General features: G+C 41.8%; 1 protein-coding gene across 3 annotated transcripts; it reads right to left on the bottom strand.

The window, feature by feature from the left end:
- Positions 1-2337: 2337 nt before the first annotated feature.
- Positions 2338-14702, bottom strand: LOC126491334 (zinc finger protein 431-like). 3 transcript variants are annotated; one of them, XM_050126898.1, is made up of 5 exons: positions 14562-14702; positions 13770-13921; positions 5802-5928; positions 5542-5602; positions 2338-4395 (listed from the first exon to the last, which is right to left on the bottom strand). In XM_050126898.1, the coding sequence occupies exons 3-5, from the start codon at positions 5920-5922 to the stop codon at positions 3354-3356; spliced, it is 1224 nt and encodes a 407-aa protein (XP_049982855.1). In that variant the 5' UTR covers positions 5923-5928; positions 13770-13921; positions 14562-14702; the 3' UTR covers positions 2338-3353. The 3 variants fall into 3 exon arrangements, with proteins under 3 accessions (XP_049982855.1, XP_049982856.1, XP_049982854.1); XM_050126899.1 differs by having other exon boundaries at positions 13770-13893; positions 14562-14688; XM_050126897.1 differs by lacking the exon at positions 13770-13921 and having other exon boundaries at positions 14562-14693.
- Positions 14703-22204: the final 7502 nt, after the last annotated feature.

Below are 22204 nucleotides of genomic sequence, written 5' to 3' on the forward strand. Positions count from 1 at the left end.
AAAAAAAAAAAAAAAAAAAAAAAAAAAAAAAAAAAAAAAAAAAAAGTATCAATGCGACAATTCTGACACATACAAAGAACAGAGAATACAAATACAGAAATCGTCAAGGAAACACCCCTATCAGCACTGTCGATACTGGTCTTAGATGAACAAAGATTTGGCCAAGCTAGCCAAATCTCAGAACGAGGCTGCTTTTGCCTCTGAGAATGCTGACTTAGGGGGGGGAGGTCACAGTTGCTTCCATGCAGTAATGGATAGAGTTCATCTTACCTAGCACTGACTGCTACCTTTCTCAGGATTGTGACATCACCATAGAGAATTTTGCTTTCTTTTTAAACAAATCTTATTTACTCATTTTTATTTTATGTCTACTGGTGTTTTGCCAAGAGTGTCAGATCCCTGGAATTTGAGTTACAAACAGTTGTGAGTTGTCATGTGGGAGCTAGGAATTGGACCGATATCTTCTGGAAGACCAGTCAGTGCTCTTAAGTACTGAGCAATCTCTTCAATCACAAGAGTTCCATTTTTTAACTTTATTTTTATGTTATGTATATAGATGTTTGCCAGCATGTCTGCGCACAGTACCTGCAGAGGCCAGAAGAGGGCCTTAGGAGTGGAGTTACAGGAGGCTATAACTAGCCTATCCAGTTTTCTGGGAATGGAACCCGTGTGCCTGTAATGTCAATCAGTACTGTCTCTCTAGCCACTTTTTAATTTAAAATTTATTTTTATATTTTAATTAAAAGTATTATAGGAGCCCTATTATACAGGCCCATATTTCTATACGGTATGGCAACCAAAATTTCAGGCCACAGTTTGCACCTGCCACGCAGAAGGTGGTTGCCTAGCCTTTTGAGACAAACTCACACCGTCCAAAACAAAGGGTCAGGATATGCTAATGTCGCTCTGCTCCTTCTAATTTGGGAGGTCGCCTGGGAAAGAGGTGTTAATTCAGTTTAAAGAGGTGTTAATTCAGATCAGACATACAGAGCAGGAAGATAGGAAGTCGTGACAAAATGGAAGTAGAGAGGTGTGGACACGACCACAGTCATTCTCCTGGTTACCTAGGAAACAAAATGCTAATAACTTTCCCCCTCAGTTTACGATTTGGTATAAAAGCTGTTTGGAGAATAAACGCGGGTGATTTTTCAGGATGTGAACTCAGGGCTCATGAGGGATCCCTAAAAACTCCCTCCTGATAAAAGTCATGTGAGTTGTGTCTTTATTCCCATTCCCTTGCTGGTCCAAGAGATAATTTTAGGTCCAGGCTGGCCTCGGACCCCAACAAAATATTACATCACTTTCTCCCTTTCTTGTCCTCTCCATCCCTTCCCAAACTGCCCCCCTCCAGTTGCTTGAGAAGTATGTGTGAATAAGTATGCACAAATACATGAATACAGCTGACTGAGTCCATTTCTTTTAGCTGTGTGTATATGGTTTCAGGCTGAACACATCGCATTTGGATATGTAATTAGGGAGCTCATTCCTGCCTGAGACTAATTCTCCCACCTGTGGGAGAATTCCACTCTTTAATGATCAGCAGAATTCTGACCCTGAAGTGACCTAGGCTGCGTTGGACAGGAAACATCAAAAACAGAAAACACTGAGCGGCAAACACCTCTAACACTTGCTAGTGTGATGGACCTGAAGTTCTGCTGCTGCAGGGAAGACTGTGGACACTGGCCCAAGACAATCACAGTCTCCCTAGGTTCTGTGGGCCTCCTACAAAGGTTCCTACAATAACCCATTGACCATTCTCACCTTAGATGACTTTGAGATCCTGTAATTCCTGACTCCACTTTCTAAGTACATCTTTCTAAGCCATCAAGCCTGGCTTAGGTGGCTCGGGCTTCATTAGTGAGGTGTTAGAATGTCAGGAGAGTAAGACAGGCAGTTACACTTAACTATATTCAAAGCCTAGCTCTGCGAGCCTGGGTTTCACCATCTGTAGAATAAGAACAGGACTTTGAACTGGTCCATTGATGAGATATAACACTCAATGATAAAGAAAAATAATACTGCTCAAAGACGACAGTGGACTTTAAAGCAGGAGGGCTGCATTTGATGAGAGCCTCTTCTGTTAATGGAGACAGGACCAGAGGCTGTGCTGTGGCTACCATAACCAACCAGGTTCAGACACTCATCGTTATTAGGCCAATTAAAAGAACCAAGTAATCGACTGTGACATGTCCACTATAATGCAGACACTCTCTAGACAAGGTGGGCAGATCCCTGTGATGTCCTAAGACAGACTGTAGAGTGAGTTTCAGGCCAGCTAGACATTCATAGTGAAACTATTCACTTAAAATAAATAAACAATAGAAAAGAAAAAACAAATAAGAAAAAATGAAAACATATTTATTCAGTGTGAATAATCTGTAACAAAGATGACACAAGGTAACCAACTGATCCTGGGAGTGCAAACAGGTTTAGATAGATGGCAAGAGATATGCACAAGTAATCTAAGCCATACAATGAATTATTTTTCATCCCTAAATCCCTCCCAATTCTCAGCTTTCTCCAGTGCAAAGTATTCAGATAAGGAGTAAATGTGTCTTCAACGGAGTTTTCTTCTGGAGGACTCAGTCTCTGCCCAGAGTGAGACTCTGGGGAAATTAGAATTTCATGGCATCCATTGTTTCATAAGTTCTTAGCCAAAGGGAGACATATAAATATCTCTTTAGTATATTCTTATTCCTACCAGGAAGGAAGGTGACAGGGATGAGAGTGTGGGGACCGAGGTGTTTTAAAGTCCAAGGACTGTCCACCCAAAGGGGTTCTGCATGGTGCTGACACTTACGGCTACATGTAATATTAAAAAAAAAAAAAAAAAAAAGGAAGGAGGAGGAGAAAGAGGAGGAGGAAAAAGAGGAGGAGGAAGAAGAGGAGGAAGAGGAAAAGGAGGAGGAAGAAGAGGAGGAGGAGGAGGAAGAGGAGGAGGACGAGTGGAAGATGTGGAGGGGCCACACCTGGATGAATTATTTCATGTAATTGAAGAGAAGTGTGAAATCAAAAAGGTTACCTTATCATTTAAATTCATTGGGCTTTTGTCCACATGAGTTTACAGGAGCAAATAAAATAATGAGGTACATCGTCATACTTAAACAGACTGTTGACACTTGGCAGAATTTTTTCTTCAGAATAAAAAATCTTCTTTTACTGAATGTAAGTGTGTTGGCTAAAGTTCTTACCAAATCCTTTGCAATCCCTTTGTTTTCCTTTAGTCTGAGTTCTTTCAGGGTCGCAAAGATTACTGTTACACGCAAAGTCTATGACAGACTGATTACACTAAAGGTTTTCCTCTTGCACAAAGACTCACGAAGGGCAATGACTTTACTACACGGACTACATTTTTAGAGTTTCTCTCCAGTAAGATTTTTCTTCATGACTTCAAAGATTAATGTTACATACAAAGGGTTAACTACATTACTTGCATTCACAGGGTTTCCTTCAGTATGTGTTCTTTTATGTATTTGGAGACTTCTGTGATGTGCAAAGGCTTTACAACACTGAGTACATTGGTAGGGTTTCTCTCCAGTATGAATTCTTTTATGAATTCGAAGATAACTGTGTTCTGAAAAGGCTTTATCACATTCGTTACATTTATAGGGTTTCTCTCCACTATGAATTTTTTTATGTATTCGGAGACTAGTGTGACGTGCAAAAGCTTTGCCACACTGACTACATTCATAGGGTTTCTCTCCAGTATGTGTTCTTTCGTGTACTCGGAGGTAACTGTGATGTGCGAAGGCTTTACCACATTGAGAGCATCCATAGGGTCTCTCTCCAGTATGAATTCTTTCATGCCTTTGAAGATAACTGTGACGTGCAAAGGACTCACCGCATTCATTACATTTGTAGGGTTTCTCTCCAGTATGCATTCTTTCATGCTTTTGAAGATGACTGTGACGTGCAAAGCCTTCACCACATTCATTACATTTGTAGGGTTTCTCTCCCGTATGCGTTCTTTTATGTACTCGGAGAATATTGTGCTGTGAAAAGGCTTTACCACATTGATAACATACATAGGGCTTCTCTCCAGTATGCGTTCTTATATGTATTTGGAGACTAGTGGGTTGTGAAAAGGCCTTATCACACTGATTACATCTGTAGGGTTTCTCTCCAGTATGTGTTATTTTATGTCTTAGGAGACTACTGAGATGTGCAAAGGTTTTACCACATTGCTTACATTCACAGGGTTTCTCTCCAGTGTGTGTTCTTTTATGTATTCGGAGATAACTGTGGTTTGCAAAGACTTTCCCACACTGACTACATTCATTGCGTTTTCTTCCTCTAGGAATTATTTCATGCCTTTGAAGATGGCTGTGAGATGGAAACACCTTGGCACATTGAGTATATTCACAGGGTTTCTCTTCAGCAAGACTTCTTCCATAGCTGTGAAGAAAATTGGCACATGTAAAAGTTTTAGCACAACATTACACTCATGATTTTTTTTTTTTTTTGCCGGAATGAATTAGTTGTACAATTTGGTCTAATTGTAAAGAGAAATCAGATCTTAAGGTTTTATCACTGTATTTAACTCATGCTGTCCCCTTTCTTACGGGTTGTTTTGAGTCTTTGAAGAGTCCTATGATATTAAGAGTCTTTATTACAAGGCTCACATATAGCATCATTTATATGAGTTTTTTCATATATCTGAAGAGAACTGGAAAAACTCAAGAGCTTTGACATCCCACATTCACAAATACTCTTATACTGTGAATCATACATTTACAAAGTGGACCAGGACAAACCAAAGAATTGCCACATTGCTAATACTCACAGAGCTTTTCTGCAGTGTAGTTTATTGATGTATTCCCAATGAAGTTAAAAAAAAAAACCTAATTAAATGTAAACTTGCATCACCTCCAACAAGTCTACTTAATGTGGGGGCTACTACATAACTTCTAATTACTCTAGGAAAGAGATTACTTTTTCCATATCCCTATGCTCATAGGGCTTGTGCCCACAGTGACATATGATATACCTCGTAAAGGAAGAATAGCAAATAAAAGTTTTCCACATTGCATTTATTTACACAGATTGACTTTATGTTCCTCAAGGAGAGGTGACATAGGGATTAAGGTTTCTCCACAGCTTTCTTGACTCTCATAAAGTTCCCCTTTCACTAAATTTAGCAAAGTCGCTACAAGTGTATGTGTAACACCAGCTTTACTACGAGCTATTTAGTTTTTACAAGATTTTGGACATATACTTATCATCTATTCCATGTATATACCTTTAGTAATATCTCAGTAGTCTGAAACTAAATGAATGGGCAGTTCTACAGCACAGCTCGCATGGGGCTGATTCACATGGTGGTATCTGTTAAGGATTTGTTTCCTTGTCTTCCTTCTTAAAAGAGTAACATACAAACACAAATCAGTTCGCTGACACTGAGGTAAATGATTCAGTGAGAATTTGAGAATCATCAATAAACTCAAGGCTGTGCTTCCTCACACTGCTGTTTCCCTTAAAATTTCCAGGACACATTAAAATTTCTTCAGAGGCACATTTGTATCACTTGTACATGAAAATTACCTTCCGTGTCTTCTAGAATTTTGACAAGTTTCTTCAATATTATGGTCTTCCCAATTGTAGCCTAAAATATAGTAAAAGAAAATGTATGATATATTATTGGAAATTATATAAAATGTAATTTATTATCTTCAACGAACCTTAGAACCCCACGTGATTTATTCAAATCATTCTTCTTTCTCAACAGAAATGACGGAAGAGCATCAATAATCAAGAAACAGCTGTCCCCTTGTTTTAAAAAGTGAAGGAAAATTCAGTCTTACCTATAGCAGTGAGGTTCCTATAGGTTTCCAGCATCACATCTTTGTAGAGATTCTTCTGGGAATGATCCAGCAAAGCCCACTCTTCCCGAGTGAAGTTGACATGCACATCATCATAGGTCATTGCATTCTAAAATATTCCACACATGTGTACAATAAAAAACATGATAGTAAGTAATAGTGCAAATGTATTCTTCTTTGGCAATATATTCATATATTTCTGGTGCTTACCAGACTTATTCCATAACACATAAATTCTAAAGTAATCACAAAGTCAGTCTAGAAGAAAACTGAATAAGAGGTTCACCCCTGTCATTTCTGTGCCCTGTGACTGGGATATAGGCTTGCAAGACAAATGCGAATTAACAGACTTTTAAAAAAAGAGAGACGAGCAAACAGATTAGCAGTACTGAGTAAACACCAGAGACATTGTATGCACAATTACTAACTACAAAAAAAAAAAAAGGTGGACAAGCTGAATGTACTGCCTAAAGCCTATAATCTCAGCATTTAGAAGGCAGAAACAGGTGTGCTTCACCGAGTTGGATGCCAGCATGATCTAGGCAATGAGTCCCGGGATAGACAGGGATACATATGAAGATCCTGCCTCCCCACAAACATCAACCGATCAAAGAGAAAAGATAGAACTCAGCAGTTTTTAATGAAGTTCCTAGAAGATTTTTGCATTCACTCCAGTTCTGTCTTCACTTTCCTGAACCTGAAGTGTGCAGTTTAACTGGACCATTAAAAGGATCTTATTAGAAGGGAATGCATGTCTAAACAGTTACAAATGGACAGGTGAATATATTAGCCATGTAAATGTGGATCATAAATAAACAGCATAGGGCAGGAGAGATGGCTCAGCAGTTAAAACTGCTTGCTGACCTTGCAAATAAGTGGGTTCAATTGCCGTGGGGGCTCACAACTATCCATTACCCCAAGCTCAGGAGTTCTGAGGTTCTATCTGACAAGGCACAAATGTGGTACATGTCCATGCATACAGGCAAAATACTCATATTCATCTTTAAAAAACACCAAAACATATACAACAGGTAGGAAAAATGTCACACAACTGCAATCCAACAGTTCAAAAGGCTCGGGCAGTATTAAAGTCATGAATACATGCTGTCCTGGAAAACAGAATGATACCCTCTGACAAATTTCAAACTTCAAGATGTAGCTGAAGATCAGCACAACAGCATATGCTTGACAAGCACAGAAACCTCCATTCCAGACCTACCAGCCAAGAACATAAAAACTAAAAGAGCCAGGCGTGCCGCATGGGCAGTGGTGGCACACGCCTTTAATCCCAGCACTCGGGAGGCAGAGACAGGCGGATCTCTGAGTTCTAGGCCAGCCACCAGGCAGCACTTGCAGTGGTCACGTCCACTAAAACAGCTGAAACAACCTGCCTCCCAATGGGGACCTCTTCACAAAAGACCAAATTCACTGTTTTGACTGGAGAGCTCCAGACAGCCAAGGTTGAAGGGGCTGACCTCTATACTGACCCTAAATACGCCTTTCTAATAGCCCATACCCATTCTGTCCTTTGGAGGCAAATGGGCTTCTTCACTACAAAGGGCACTCCCATAGTTAACAAACCCCTTATAGCCAAGCTCTTGAAGGCCCTCCAGCTCCTTGCTGATGCAGTCCTCCAAGGACCCAGTGGCCTCGGGCAATGCGCCAGGGCTGACTCAACAGCCCAGGGACTGGTCTCCAGCTCCTCTGGATCAACAGAACATATTTTGTTTTTAATACCCTCCTAGCACCCTGTTATCAACCAGAGGAGAGGAACAAACTCCTTTTAAAGGGGGCCACACAGACAAAGGATGGATAACTCTCCTTAAATAACTGCCTCAGCCTCAGGTCCAAGCAATGGCCATCATTTTAGACATCCACCAGACCTTACACACAGGCCCCAAAGCTTTCTTCTATTCTCAGAGCCTCTTTGACCTCACCTATCTTCAAGCTCTTATTCTATAGGTTCACTCCTCTTGCCAGATGTGTGCCAAGGCCAAACCAATGAGCTCTCGAGATACATCAGCCCCGCACCAGCTTCGAGGATACTAACCCAGCAAGGACTGGCAGGTTGACTTCACCCATATACCCACTCATAAAAAAACTCCATTATTTTCTAACTCTTGTTGATACCTTATCAACGAGATCAATCAAGGATGAACAGACGTGCTTCCTACCTCCAGGGAAACAGCAGCTGTGGTGGCTCAGGTACTCCTGAACTCATTATCCCTCGGTTTGGTGTACCACAGACCAAACAAATGGACAATGGGCCAGTTTTCACTTCCAGGGTCATGGAGCTCATGCCGGAAGCTCTCAACATTTCCTGGAAACTCCACATCCTTACCGTCCACAATCCTTGGCAAAGATTGTGAAGGCCAACAGACTCATTAAACAACAGCTCAGCAAGCTCTCTGTTGAACTCAGGCTATCTTGACCTTCCCTCTTCCCCATTGCCCTTTCCCACCTCCAGACAACCCCACATTCTCCCACAGGCCCTAAGTCCTTTTGAGCTCCTTTAGAGAAGACCCTTCCTCCTTAACCACCACATCCCCACCTAACTCCCCCACTGATCAGGTGCCTTCCTTACCTCTGCTTTCTCTGTTCACATCTCAAAGCTCTCTCCCTGCCCCCATGCCAATAGACCCATCTGCACCTTAGCTGCGCCACTCTCCCAGGGGACCGAGTACTCCTCAAACAGCTAATGCCTAAGTTTCTCGAGCCCTGGTGGACAGGACCCTACACCATCATCTTCACCACCCCATCAGCTTCCAAGCTCCTGGGACATCAATGCTGGTACCATCTCTCCAGACTTAAGTGGGCACCTACTCAGGACACATGGTCCGTCCAGCAGCTGGGACCCTCCACCCTCCAGTTTTCTAAAATATCCTAATGAAGAGCCTAGCTGCTCTTCTGCCTTGTTTATTCATCTTTATCAGTACAACCAGGGCGCATCTCCATTCTATTCTTGCAGACAATCTTCACGCTCCATGGCTAGTCCCGTTCACAGGACCAATGATAAAATCTATTTTTTGCCTAGCAACCTGTCCTCTCTGCTTCCTCAAGAAACAGATTCCTGAGGTCTCCAGGATGGCAGTTAAAAAAGTGTTTCTACACCCATACCAACCGTTGAGCGAGAGTCCTTTGACTCCCGGACCCCCCCTTCACGTGTCCCATGCCCACAGGAAGTAGCCAGACCATGAACCAATGCCCATATATTCAAGGAATCTGGAATGTTCAGATAGAAGCTCCAACTTGGTCCTCCTCCCCTCACTTCTCTCCCTCTCTCCAAACTGTGCCCCATCTCAGGAAAGCCACCAAATGGTGGCTTCTACCCCAGAGATGCTCAAGGCCACACTGACAGGGTATTTAAGCTGCCCACTAGAGAACGGCCATGTGGCTTTTCGGTCTGTTCTCCCTCTCTCCTCTCTGAGGGTGAAAAAAATCATCCAGGAGCATTTACTCATTAAATCTAGACTTTTAATTCTTAATTTGTCTTGACTTGGATTACTGCATCGGTGGAGAGCTTTACTATCGAGGTACAGAAACCTTTCAATCAACAAGATAGACAAACCTTACCCAAACTAACTAAAAGATAGACTATCTAGACTAATAAATCAGAACTGAAAATGAGTCCCTATGAGACACCAAGGAAAACTCAGAGAACCATAAGAACATAGTTTAAAAACCTGCACTCCACCAAATTGGAAAATCCAAAAGAAATGGATCATGCCTGATACAGCACTGGCTGTGGAGACCTTTAAGTGTATCATCGTCTAACCTCTGCTATTGCCTTCATTCATTCAGCACAATGGCCTCCTAAGACACCCTCCTTGATCTCAACAACTTAACATTTTGGCTATTTTCATATTTATGCAGTCATTTCATAGCTGCCATGAACATGGGAATTCTGATATTTTATAATACTAATCTCAAGTGCATGGAAGACATACTGAGATGATCCCCAGGATGCAAAGCAATTCTGTCATTTATGAGGAGTCTGTAGACAGTAGGCACTCACAAACACACGGACAGGAAAAGGATGTCTGGAAAACACTGTTTGCTGAGTTGTTTATGGTAATGGGGTTAATGCATGGAGGTAATATGTCCAAATATATCAGAATACACACACTAAATATGTGCGATTTTACATCAACTATAACAATGCAACACGGTTTTAATTAATTTTAGTTGACATCTGTGGGAAATCCCAACCTACTGCTATCAGAGTTTACTTCGCGTGCTGCTACACAGTCCCGTGTCAGATCCACTGTTCAATTCTGGAGCATGTTTGATTTTCACGCTTTGTTTTCTCAATTAAGTCATACTTGGTGGACAGCTTTTATGTAACCATAACAATGTATTCTGTGTCACTAAACTCTACACTGCTGCTCTTGCTATGGCTCTGGACATTATTTCACATCAGTTTCAGACTGACGCACTTACTGTAGTTTCTAAACAAAGGATTATGTAGAATATTTGTTACCCTTTTATATTACTGCTAACAATGCCATTAACATGACATAGTACACAAAAAGATGTTGGGTATGTTCAACTTTGCAGCATAAATTCAATACAATTCAAAGAAAAATCCCCCATTTTTTTTTTTAAACTGGAAAGCTAATTCCAAACCTATATGTCATGTTGAAAAACTTTAGAATTCTCAATAGGACTGGGAAGGAATAGTACACACAATGACAGAGTGTGACTTCTATACTCACCACAAAGCTAAAACAATAAAGAATGTGCACAATGTTTGTGGAAAAAAAATAAGGGGATAGAGAGAAAAAGCCAGAAACATAAGCACAAAAAGATAGTCAAGCTTTTATCAAAAGACCCAAGGAAACTCAGGCAGAGAAAATGTGAATTTGACCAATGTTTTTTATGGTTGCAGATATATAGAAATTAAATAATCACAGACTTCACAAAAACAACTCAGTGGCTCCTACAAGATTATATTTCTGACCCTCTCATCTACATAGTTACTGATCTCTCATCTACACAGAGAGGCCCCATGGTCTGGAGCTCTCTCCGAAAAATGAGGTCTTCAGGAAGCTAAGCTATGGCTCTGTAACCCCTCTCTGATGCGCCCTGTGGATCCAGGCAAGCCCAGCCCCAAAGAAGCCCACACACAAAACAATATTGAAAAATAATTTAAAGTCTGCTTCCTGCCGCATAAACTATGGCACAAGGTGTGGACTCTGACCTATCCACCTAACCTACACAACACCATGCACACCTGAGAAACTTCCGTAGCTCAGAAACTCCTTTGTCCCCTGGAAATGAACTTCCCCAATCAAGTATTGCTGAGGGATGATACCCATCACCTCTCTTCTACCACATTCTAAACTATTTGTAAAATTTATCAGATAAAACTGAATGCGGAGTGCAGTCTTAAAAACGTCTAGCGATCAGACCTCCAGTTTTCCCATCTCTTTTCCTACCGCACACCAAAAGCAATGCCTGTGTGTGCACACTGGACAGTTCTATTACGAGCACCAGATTTCCTATGGCCAGGGCTGCAGAGCCTCCTTCTTCCCAGGGAATCAGCACTCAGGGAGACTCAGAGGCCAAGGGGCCACGGCCCAGGTCACCATGTATAGGAAGAGAAACAGTCTGGCTCAAGGTCCATCCCAGTCCCAGCAGCTGGGATTCTGATAGCAGAGCCAACCTGCTCCTCCTGGTCTGGGGACAGTGGCTACCACACTCACCGTGGCATGTATTGTGGTCTTCCTTACAGCTTTCTACAGGAGAACCTGCAAGCTACCTCCTACTGCTATTCTTGATTGCTAAGCCTTTTCTCTGAGTCCCTCATTAGCTAGAGCCACCCAGCAAGGCCTTGGGACAGTAGCAGCTTCCTGCTGGGTGAGCAGAGATCAAATGACTCACACAGGACCAGCCTTTCCAGCTCCGCCCTTCTACCCAGCAGACGGGTCCTGATCTGGGAAATCTGTAGTTTAGCAGACTCTTCCATTCTCCCAGAGCACTTCCTGTTCCTCTTCTGAGGCACAGGGTCCTTTGTGTGCACATTCCATTACAACTCAATGGCCAGTCAACCCACTGCTTCATAGCTGGGAAGTCTGTGGCCAAACACAGGTCCCATTCAAACACTACTGTTGTTAAAGCAAAAAGAGGCCATAAATTAGCAAACAATCAGGAGCCTATGGGAGGGCCTGGAGGCTGGAAAGAAATGGTGGGAATGATGTAATTATAATCCCCCAAAATTATTTTAAAAAGTTGAAACAGGCTTTACGGCCCTGTGATCCAGAGACTAGGGATTTGTATTAGAGCACACCAAGTACTTCTCATGAGATGTCTCTCTGGCTTAAACCATGAAAATAACACTCATGTTAGCCAGGGCCACACCATTTTATCCTGTTCTTAAATTTGGGTTGAACTAGCGTAACTATAGTACTTTGGCTTTACTTTAAATTCAGTTCTTTATCCACATTCTTGATTTCCTGCTCTATGAACCTGGAATGGCCAGTCAGGACATCTATCAATCAGCTAATATTGTTTACCCAATTGCTCATTGAGAATGTCAACTGGTGTCCACAGCAGAAAACCTTACACCCTCGTTCTTGGTCATCTGTGTCTGAGCTGTGATTGTACCTGCTTTACACTTGGTCAGTGAACTCACTTCTTATACAAGTCTCTCTTCACTTGTAAGTTCCCAGTAAAGTTACTCATTCACTAGGTTCCCTTCTACCTGACCAGTCAAGGCCTAGCCTTGAAGGGAAGGACGGTCTGTCCAGCCCTGGTCAGCAGAAACAGGTGTTCAGAGCAATTCTCAGTTACAGAATGTGAGACGAGCCTGAGGTACAGGGGACACTGATTAAACCTAGTGGTCCTCAACCTTCCTAGTGTGTTGACTCTTTAGTACCTCAAGTTGTGGCAACCCCCCAACTATAAAATTATTTACAATTCTACTTCATAACTATAATTTTGCTACTGCCATGAATGGTAATACTGAACCTGTGTTTTCCAGTGGTCTTAGGTGACTCCTATGACAGGGTCATTTGATCCTGGATGCCACTCCCACCTCATGTTGAGAACCACTGTTTTAAACTGATAGCAATAAATAAATAAACAGCACTTAAGAAAAAGTGGAATGAAATTCTTAGTGACTAGGAAACATCAAAAAATGAAATAGAGATTAGAGAAGTAATGTATTTAATCAGAGCAGTAATTCATTTAAAGAAGATGAAATTTTAAAAATACCAATAAAATTGCCTTTTTAAAATGAGAAAAATAATTGGAAGAATTACTGTACTCACTTATACTGACTTTGAAACAGAGTAGGCACTTCCCTGGTAGAGAGAAGGCCATTAATAAGACAATGTAGGACTTTGGCCATGTAAAATGTTAGCTGCTGAGTGCTGTAAGCTGACAGAGTTACAGCCAATGGCCTGTGTCTCAAACCTCTGAGCGGACTTAACTGTGTCAACCAGAATTCCAAACCTACATAGGAGTGCTCCCTAATTGGAAACTGAATACTGAGTAGTTCTGAGTTATCCTTCCTAAACTGCACATCCCCCAATTCTGTGTCTTCATTTACAAGGAAAGAATCACTCACCCTGTCTCATCATGCCCTTATTATGATGGAGACCCCTGCAGCTCACCGCCTTAAACCTTAGCCTGTCATCTAGCTATTGCCTAGTCGTTTCCCCCTACCATGTAGACAAGACACTATTCCTCCACTTCCACTCTAAAGGAAAAGCCATGTTCCACACCCAAACTCTTTTCTTGTCAGTACAATGGGCCGTCCATGATGTGACTCAAATTTGTGCCACAGACCTGTAATCAATGATTTCGGGGTGGTTAGTCAGAAGGATAACAAAGACGATGCTCCGTGGGGCTACAGACCAGGTCCAAGTCCACCTCAGTCAACACAGGGGACACTCAAAACTGATTTTCAGAAAGATTGGAGACGCAGCTGTTCTAGAATTCAGATACCTGTATGGCACAGCAGGACTCAGTGTTGGCTGTGACCCTGTACTGGCTCTGGAGCAGCACGTTAGAAGCACGATCTTTGATGGTAGGACGGGCCTTTCTGCTGGTTATAAATCAGGGTTGTCGCCTTTTTATGGAAACATAGCCGGTTAATCCTAGGGAACAAATCCTATTATACTAATCTCTAACAAGCATGGTTAGCATACTACTTATCTCTGAGGTATTTGGAAGGCAGCCTCCCTTATCTAAATTCTACTTTACGGACTTAAAGTCTCCTAACAACTGGTAAATCCTTATGCCATCAAGTCTATCAGCACCAATTCTGCTCGTCTACACCAGTTTGGCAGTGGGATGCTACTCTACACAGAGATATTGTTTACAAACTCCACAAAATGAACTCCAGACGGATCCTGACCCTAAATGTTCAATGTTAAAAGTGTGGGACTTCTGGAAGACATTAGAGAGATCAGAGCTCTCCGAGTTTGGCAAATCTGTCTTCCACGGCGAAAACAGAAACACCACAGGAGACGGCATTTCACAGCGACGTCAACAACAAGGCTATTTCCAAGCACAGTACCACTCCCCATGCCCTGCACTGACGCAGTCCACGGAGTGAAGTTTTCAGAGGCTGCCGCCCGGCCCACAGACACCCACGCGGGACCACACGGGACCACGCAGGACCACGCCGAACTCCGGCCACCGCTCCCACCCAGTCCCGGGAAGGACCCGCCACCCCGGCTCCCGCGGCTCAGCCGGCCGCTCCTCCCAGCCTGGGGACAGCAGCCCTTCGCTCACCATGGCGGGCCACTCCTCCCCGTCTGCAAACAGCAGCCCCTCAGTCACTGTGAAGCGGCTTTGCTAGTTTACCGGTGCTCTCCCCACAGCCAAACCAACTAGGCTGCACAAGGCGGTAGCTTCCGACTTCCGCGGTGGGAGGAGCGGAGCCAGAAGTCTGGCGACCGGAAGAACCCTCCCATCTGACCGTCAGGTTTGCTGGAGGTTCTTATTGGCTAGTGAGGTCTGAGTGACAGGAATAGTTTGGTCCCAGTCGTGGCTTCCACCCTAAACACAGACCTATCCCAGATTGACTAGAAATTTGTGCCAAATTCAAAAGGTCTCTTGTTAATAAAAATCAATGGGTTCGGTTTTAAAAAGGAAGTATACAAACTCAGGAAGAGGCTAATCAGAGGATGTTGCACAAGAGGAAGACGTACCTCAAGAACCCCGGGTAAGAGCACCTTGGGGTGCTTACACACATTATTAGAAATGGGCTAGTCCAGGTGCGAGAATTAGCCTAGAAGAGGCTGGATAGAAATTGGCCAAGCAGTGTTTAAATGAATACAATTTGTGTGTTGTTATTTCGGGGCATAAGCTAGCCAGGCGGCCGGGGTGCTGGGGACGCAGCTCAGCCGCTCCAATTACAACACATGCTGGGAGAGGAAAACCATTCATCCCCCACCCCACCCCCCATTCCGCCCGACCGATAACCATGCTTTTCTGCTTCTATAAAACTTGCTTTTTGCTGCCCTCTGTCTTATAAAAAGCCCTCCTCCCAGCTGGCAGGCACGCAAGTCACAGGTACCTGTGTTTACCCAATAAACCTCTTGCTATTTGCATCCCTGTGGTCTCGGCCTGTTCCTTGGCTTGGGGGAGTCTCCTCTCGAGGGAAGTCCTCTTCGGGGGTCTTTCAGGTAGCACTCCACTAAGCTGTGAGGCAGAAGAGGAGAATTTGTGATTCAAAGGATTCACCAATGCTTAGGACATAGTCACACAAAGTAGAATTTAGCTAAGGGAGGAGTGCCTCTAAAATACCCCAAAGAAAAGTAGTATGCTAACTAGGCCTGCTAGAGATTAGCATGCTAGTTCGTAAATGTTCATTTATCTTTTAAGTATATAACAATATACTTATAACAATATAACAATTGGTCACATAGGATAGCTTTCTCAGAAACATTTTTCCAAAAGGCCTTCCCCCAGGAAGAATTCACTTTAAATACTTAAAAATTTAATAAATAGTATCTCTTTAATAGCAGCTTGCATCCAGCTCCAGTCAATGCTAAAAGAGGAACCAGACTAAAAGAGATTTTATAGTCCACATAAGCTAATATCCTTAAGTCTCTTTTAGGCACCAGGATATACAGAGCACAATTTAAATAGAGACAGAAGACTGCAAGTGTAGCCACTCAGGCAGATGAAATCTATAGTTTAGATTTACATTTAAATGTATCAGTGTATTTGAAACATGTATTGCTGCCACAGTTCTCACACATACAAATGCATAGACCATGAATGCAGAAAGCATCAAGGAAAAGTCACCTGTCAGCACTGTGGATACTGTTTTAGATGATAGCTTAGTCCTGCTAAGCTACTCTAACCTCAGAATAACCTATGGCATACTGGCTCAGAGGGTAGACAGAGTTGCTTCCATACAGCACCAGAATGAGTTCATTTTAGCTACCCTGCCTGCTGTCTACCTCAAAACTGTGACATCATTGTAGAGAATTCCATTCTTTTACATTATAATTTTGGGTTTTTGTATATGGGTGTTTGCCTGCACGTGTCTGTGCACAGTACTTGCAGAGACCAGAAGAGGGCATCAGATTGCTTTGGACTAGAGATGGTTAGCCAGGAGGTGGTTTCTGGGCATGGAACTTGTGTCCTCTGTAACAACACCCAGTGCTCTTACCTACTCAGCTGTCTCTCTAACTGCTTTTTAGTTTAAAATTTATTTAAATTAAATATAAAATTTATTAAATTAAATTAAGATATATTATATTACTTTCCCCTTCCTTGTTCTCTTTCCATTCCTCCCCAAATTCTTTCCTTCCAATTCCTCCTTGTTAAATATGTAAGAATAAGGCCATATAAATATATGAATAAAATCTGCTGAATACATTTTTGTTAGTTGTGTGTATACGTTTTCAGGACTGAACATATTGCATTGGATATTCAATTAGGGAACTTATTCCTACCTGAGACTAATTCTCCCACATGTAGAATTCCATTCTTTAATAAGTAACAGGAGTCTAACCCTGAAGTGACCTAGACTGCCTTGTATAGGAAACATTATCAAAGATAGAAAACGTGGGATGTAAATACCTCAGCTAACACTTGTTGGTGTCATGGCCTTGACGTTCTTTTTTTTATTTTATTTATTTATTATATATACACTTTTCAGGATATCAATTTTTTTCAGGTATCAATTTTTCAGCTAACTTTTCATTTTCAATGATATAAATCCTTTCAGCTAGCTTTTCATTATTAGTCTATAAAGACTGTATCATTCTAAAAGTGTCTTATTTTTGACTCTGTTATCAAACCATTTCTTTAAGTATATAATAGAAGAACAGGGCTAAGTCCCATGATCACAAGAATGGATGTACTAGGCATGTCATATAATCCATGCAGAATTCCATCCATAGTAGAATCAAAAAGGTTATTAAATTCCTGGATGGTAATATTGTCTGCCACTATACAATTTTCAAATTTATTTATTTATTAATCAAATAAACCTACCTCCATTATAAGTTTTCAGTAAAATGCCGTGTTATAGTAATCTTTATTTGGCCAGCAGGTGTCATGGTTGCGGGTGCAGGGCAGGGAGACACATTTGGTAGCCACGCCAACAATCCCGATGTGGTTCTGCAGTGGTGGCAGTTTAAATACCAACAAATATACTAGCAGATTAAGAACAATTAAATCAATTTCATATATGGAGAAGGTTTTAGTTGGTCAGAATTTCAAGGAACCCAGAGCCCACAAGCCAGAAATGCAAACCAGAAAATTCTATGATCCTCAGTCCTCTGCATTAGCTGGGAACTGGAACCAAATCCAGCAGCCAAGGGACCACTAACGCTGTTACATTTGTATATATAGTACACGTGACCACACCCAAAATGGACCAGTATCTTAAAAGCTATTGGCTAACGGAATTCCCACACATCTCAGTCAAGGAACGTGTACTAGCCGCTCCCACAGTTCTATGTGTGTCTGTGAAAATCCTTATCTGATTGATTATGGGGCAAAAGAATCCCAGCCCTGGAGCCTGCTAGGGATGGGGAATTACTGGTTTTTGTATATGACTGGGAACATTTGTAACCGGTAAAAAAAAGATGTAGAACAGGGAACAAGGAAGAGAGTAAGGATATAGACAAGAATAAAGAAACATGGACAGACAATTTCCGTTTTGAATACTTCATTACCCTCAGAGTTTTAACCCTCTTTAACTATTCGTGGTGCCTTTAATTGAACCCTGATACCCATTATGGGCAGTTTATACTTAAATATGTTCACTTATATGTGCAGGTTTAAGGAGAGAGAGAGAGAGAGAGAGAGAGAGAGAGAGAGAGAGAGAGAGAGAGCTAAAACTACCCTGAACTAGCTGCATGTCAAATAAGGCAATGATCACTCCAGTGGGATCCTCCTGGGAATAAGGTATTTCCTATCTTGTCCAGACTGGGTAAGCATAAAATAAGATGCATCCTGGGAAAAAAAAAAAAAAAAACAGGGGGTGAGCAAAGTTTCCTTAACTCTGCCAACTCAAAAATAAAAATAAAATAAAATACCAGCATTGTTCAACTCAGCAGTGTCTTGGTTTGCCACTGTCACTGTGACAAACAAGTGGAGACACCTTCCAGAGGAAAGGGCTCACTTCGTGTCCCACTTCCAGCAACAGTCAGCTACCGAGGAATGACAGGACCCGACCTGAAGGCAAAACTGGAGCAGAAGCCATGTGCGAGGGCTGTTTACTGGCCTGCACCTCACATCTTTCTCAACCTGCTTTCTTATATAACCCAAGCTAGTAACCCAGAAAGTTCCCCACACTACAGACTTAGTTTTGGAGGACTTTTCTTAGTTGAGATTCCCTCTTCTGATATTTGGCTATGATTTGCTTCTCCTAGAACTAAGGTCTCTGTCTTAGTTACTTTTCTGTTGCTTCAGTAAAACACTATGGCCAAGGCAACTTAACGAAAGAGAGAGGGAGAGCGAGAGAGGGAGGGAGGGATTGTTGTAATATGAACAGCGGGCCACTTCCTGCCACCCGGCTAGCTTTACCCAAAATAACAACACACAAATTGTATTCCTTTAAACACTGCTTGGCCCGTTATCTGTAGCCTCTTATTGGCTAACTCTCACATCTTGATTAACCCATTTCTAATAATCTGTGTACCACCACAAGGTGGTAGCTTACCAGGAAGGATCCTAACCTGCTTCTGTCTCAGAGAAGAGAGGCATGGCGTCTGCTTGAATCTGCTTCTTTCTCCCAGCATTCTGTTCTGTTTACTCTGCCTACCTAATTTTCTGTCCTATCAAAGGCCACACAGTTTCTTTATTGATTAACCAATGAAACAACAGATTGACAAATGACCTTCCCATATCAAGGGATGAAGGTGAGAGGGGGAAAAAAGAAGAAGAGAGAAAGTGAAATATAAGTCAAATTTTAATCTATTTAAAAATAAAAATTAGCCAGGTCCTAGATAGATGTCACAGGTGTTAATAAGACTCTTGCAGAGGACCTGAGTTGGGTCCCTATCATCCAAGTCTAGTGATCTACAACTGCCTGAAACTTATGCTCCAAGGCCATGATTCTCAACCTTCCTTGCCCTGTGACCCTTTAGTATAGTCCCTCAGGTTGTGGAGACCACAAAGCATATAGTTATTTCATTTCTACTTCATAACTGCAATTTTCAACGGTTATGATTCGTAATGTAAATATCTGTTATGCAGTATACTCACAGAGTAAGATTACATCCTCCTCGTTCTGTCTGGCTTCCTTTCACACCACAAGTTCTCTCCTAAATGCCCCAGTTATGAGGCCATGGGCTTTGACGTGGCACTAACACTTTGCCATGATCAGAAGACAAATTGATGACACTAGTTATTTCTGACCTTTTGAAATCGTGAACAGTCAAAAGGTAGTCCAGTATGTCTGGTTCTGATAGTTTACTATAGTTTTGAGAGGCATGCTAGTATAGGTTTGAATATAGATAGATAGATAGATAGATAGATAGATAGATAGATAGATAGATGATAGAGATAGAGATAGATATCTGTTATTCTACAGAAGTTGGTCAAAAGTTATTTTAAGAGCCAAACCATGTTAGGAAATGAAATGCATGTATCACCTTGTCAGTTGTTGCATGAGTCTTAGAATGTTGACGTCACACTGGTCTGTCACCCTGACTACTACAGAATGCTCAGACTTCAGTTGTTGGTGTACCAACTTCTGTAGCCATCTTTGGTGTTTATTGCCATGTAAGGAAAAGAGAACTTAACATTCATTGAAAGGCTCACCATTCCTGGCTCCACTCTAAAATAATGTTTTATTAAATGGTTTTGAATTGTAGGATAGACTAATTGTATCACTCCCAGCATTCAGTTTAGTTTTCCCCACCTAGCTCTGTTCTGCCCTGCTCTGCTATAGGCTCAAGGAAGTTTCTTTATTAACCAATGGTAGTCACAGCATAGAGAGGGAAATCCCACATCAAGGAAAAGAGAACTTAGTGTTCATTGAAAGGCTTGCCATTCCTGGATCCACTCTAAAATAATGTTTTATTGAATCTTAGGATAGTCTAATCGTATCAGGATGGATTCTGTCTTGATTCTTTCAGACCATGTTAGCTAGCAGTGGATCATAAGAAACTACTCATGTTAGCAACATTCATTGCTAATTCCCTAAAGAGATGGGGATATATATGTCAGAGTATTTATATTCTGGGATACATGGGAGAGTGCTGTCTGTAAGTCTATGACAATGTCTGTCCAGGTTAGAAGCAAGGGTTACTCTCTCTCTGCTCCATCTAATTGTTTTACCCAGGATTCCTAGTTCACTTTTCCTAAGTACAATACCAAGTCCCCACTGAAGAGCCCAGAATATAAAATTGCAAACCTAAACACATTCTTTGGAAATTGAAGTTGACAGCCACTGTTAACTTGTAACAATTACTTTCTGCTTAAGAACCAACATCCTGGCAGTTATTGTGTACAGAGGTAAATTTTTAACCCTTGCCTCCTGCCTTCTACCTAGGCAGCTGGGGTGGACAAAGGTTAGCTTCTAGCTATTGCCTCTAAGGGACTCCCTGTGCTGCATTCCCTTAACTTTTAGCTGTCCTCCTACCTGACTCTACCTTCTGCCTTGCATTCTCTCAGGGACAGCAAAAAGCATTTGTGTCAGCTTTCATAAATATCTTAAGTCCTTTAATCATAAGTTCAAAATTTAAAATGTAACGTGACTTTAAGCCTTGCCTCAAGGGTGTAAAATGTCTTTGACCCATACTTGGTGCTTGATTTTACTGTAAGAAGAGACTCAGAACCAACTCCCATGATCACCGTGTCAGAAGCTTGAACTCTGCCCTGTGGCCCTGGTGAGCTGGAAGGTTTTTTGGCCCATGGTGACTGGAATAAAGCTTGCTTCTGGTTCATAGACCTCGGGGTCTATATCCATTTTTTGCCTGCCTTTGGAACCCAGCACCCACCTAGCATTTTGTGTCTTATTACCATCTCCTTCTGAACAATACTAGAACTTCTGTTTCAACACAAAGTCTTGTTAGAAACAGGTCACACTCCAACCCAAAGTCTTAGAACTATCTATCTGGTTTGCAATAAATTGTTAAAATGCCCACCATATATTGTGTTCTTTAGAACATATTTTCCAATAAGTAACATAGCTTCAAACTGGATGGGAATAACTTCCCAAACATCCTCATTTACTTTCATATGTGTGTATCATGAAAATGAATTGGTACTGTAGTAAACCTATCTTCATACCATTGCTTGACATATGTATATGAGGACAACCATTGGCTGTTGTCTCTCTTTGTCTCTTTGATTCACAGGGATCTTAAATGTTTGCTACATAAAAGTTAGGGTGTCTGTGCATATTCCTTAAAAGGTATAGCTTATGTCTATGACAGAGTAATATTCATTTAAGGAAATGTGTAAATTTGAAATATACACACTGTAAGCACAGAGCACACAAAAGAAATAACTGAGATGTGAGTCCCATAATTATAGGCTGGTTTTTATGGTGGATAAGAGAGAGAAAACTCCAAAGGAATCTTAAAGAGTTCGGAGCAGAGGGAAAACAGAACAGACTGGACATACCCAGGACTATCTGTGAGAGAAGTGGGAACAGCAGGAGACAATAGTGGAGTTAGTGAGGGGGAATCTTTACTTTCTTATAGAGAACAAGGTCAGCCCTGGAACATCCTGGTGAAGGCGTAAGTCACGAACAAGGCCACACCAGTTTGGAGTTATGATTAATAGGGTGTTATTTATTTAAAGGGGAAAAACTTACAGATCACCGTCCCAGACAACAGCCATCTGCACAACCAGGAAGGGAGTCTAGTCTCCGGCGGAGCAGGAAGTGAAGAGAGTGAGCAGAGGAAATAGCCGCTTTTTTAAAGGGAGAGAGACCACGCCCCAATGGGCTGGTATCA

The sequence above is a fragment of the Alexandromys fortis genome, unplaced genomic scaffold (assembly GCF_014885135.2).
Source record: "Alexandromys fortis isolate MF-2015 unplaced genomic scaffold, M_Fortis_MF-2015_v1.1 scaffold_261, whole genome shotgun sequence".
In the NCBI taxonomy this organism is placed as follows: Eukaryota; Metazoa; Chordata; class Mammalia; order Rodentia; family Cricetidae; genus Alexandromys; species Alexandromys fortis.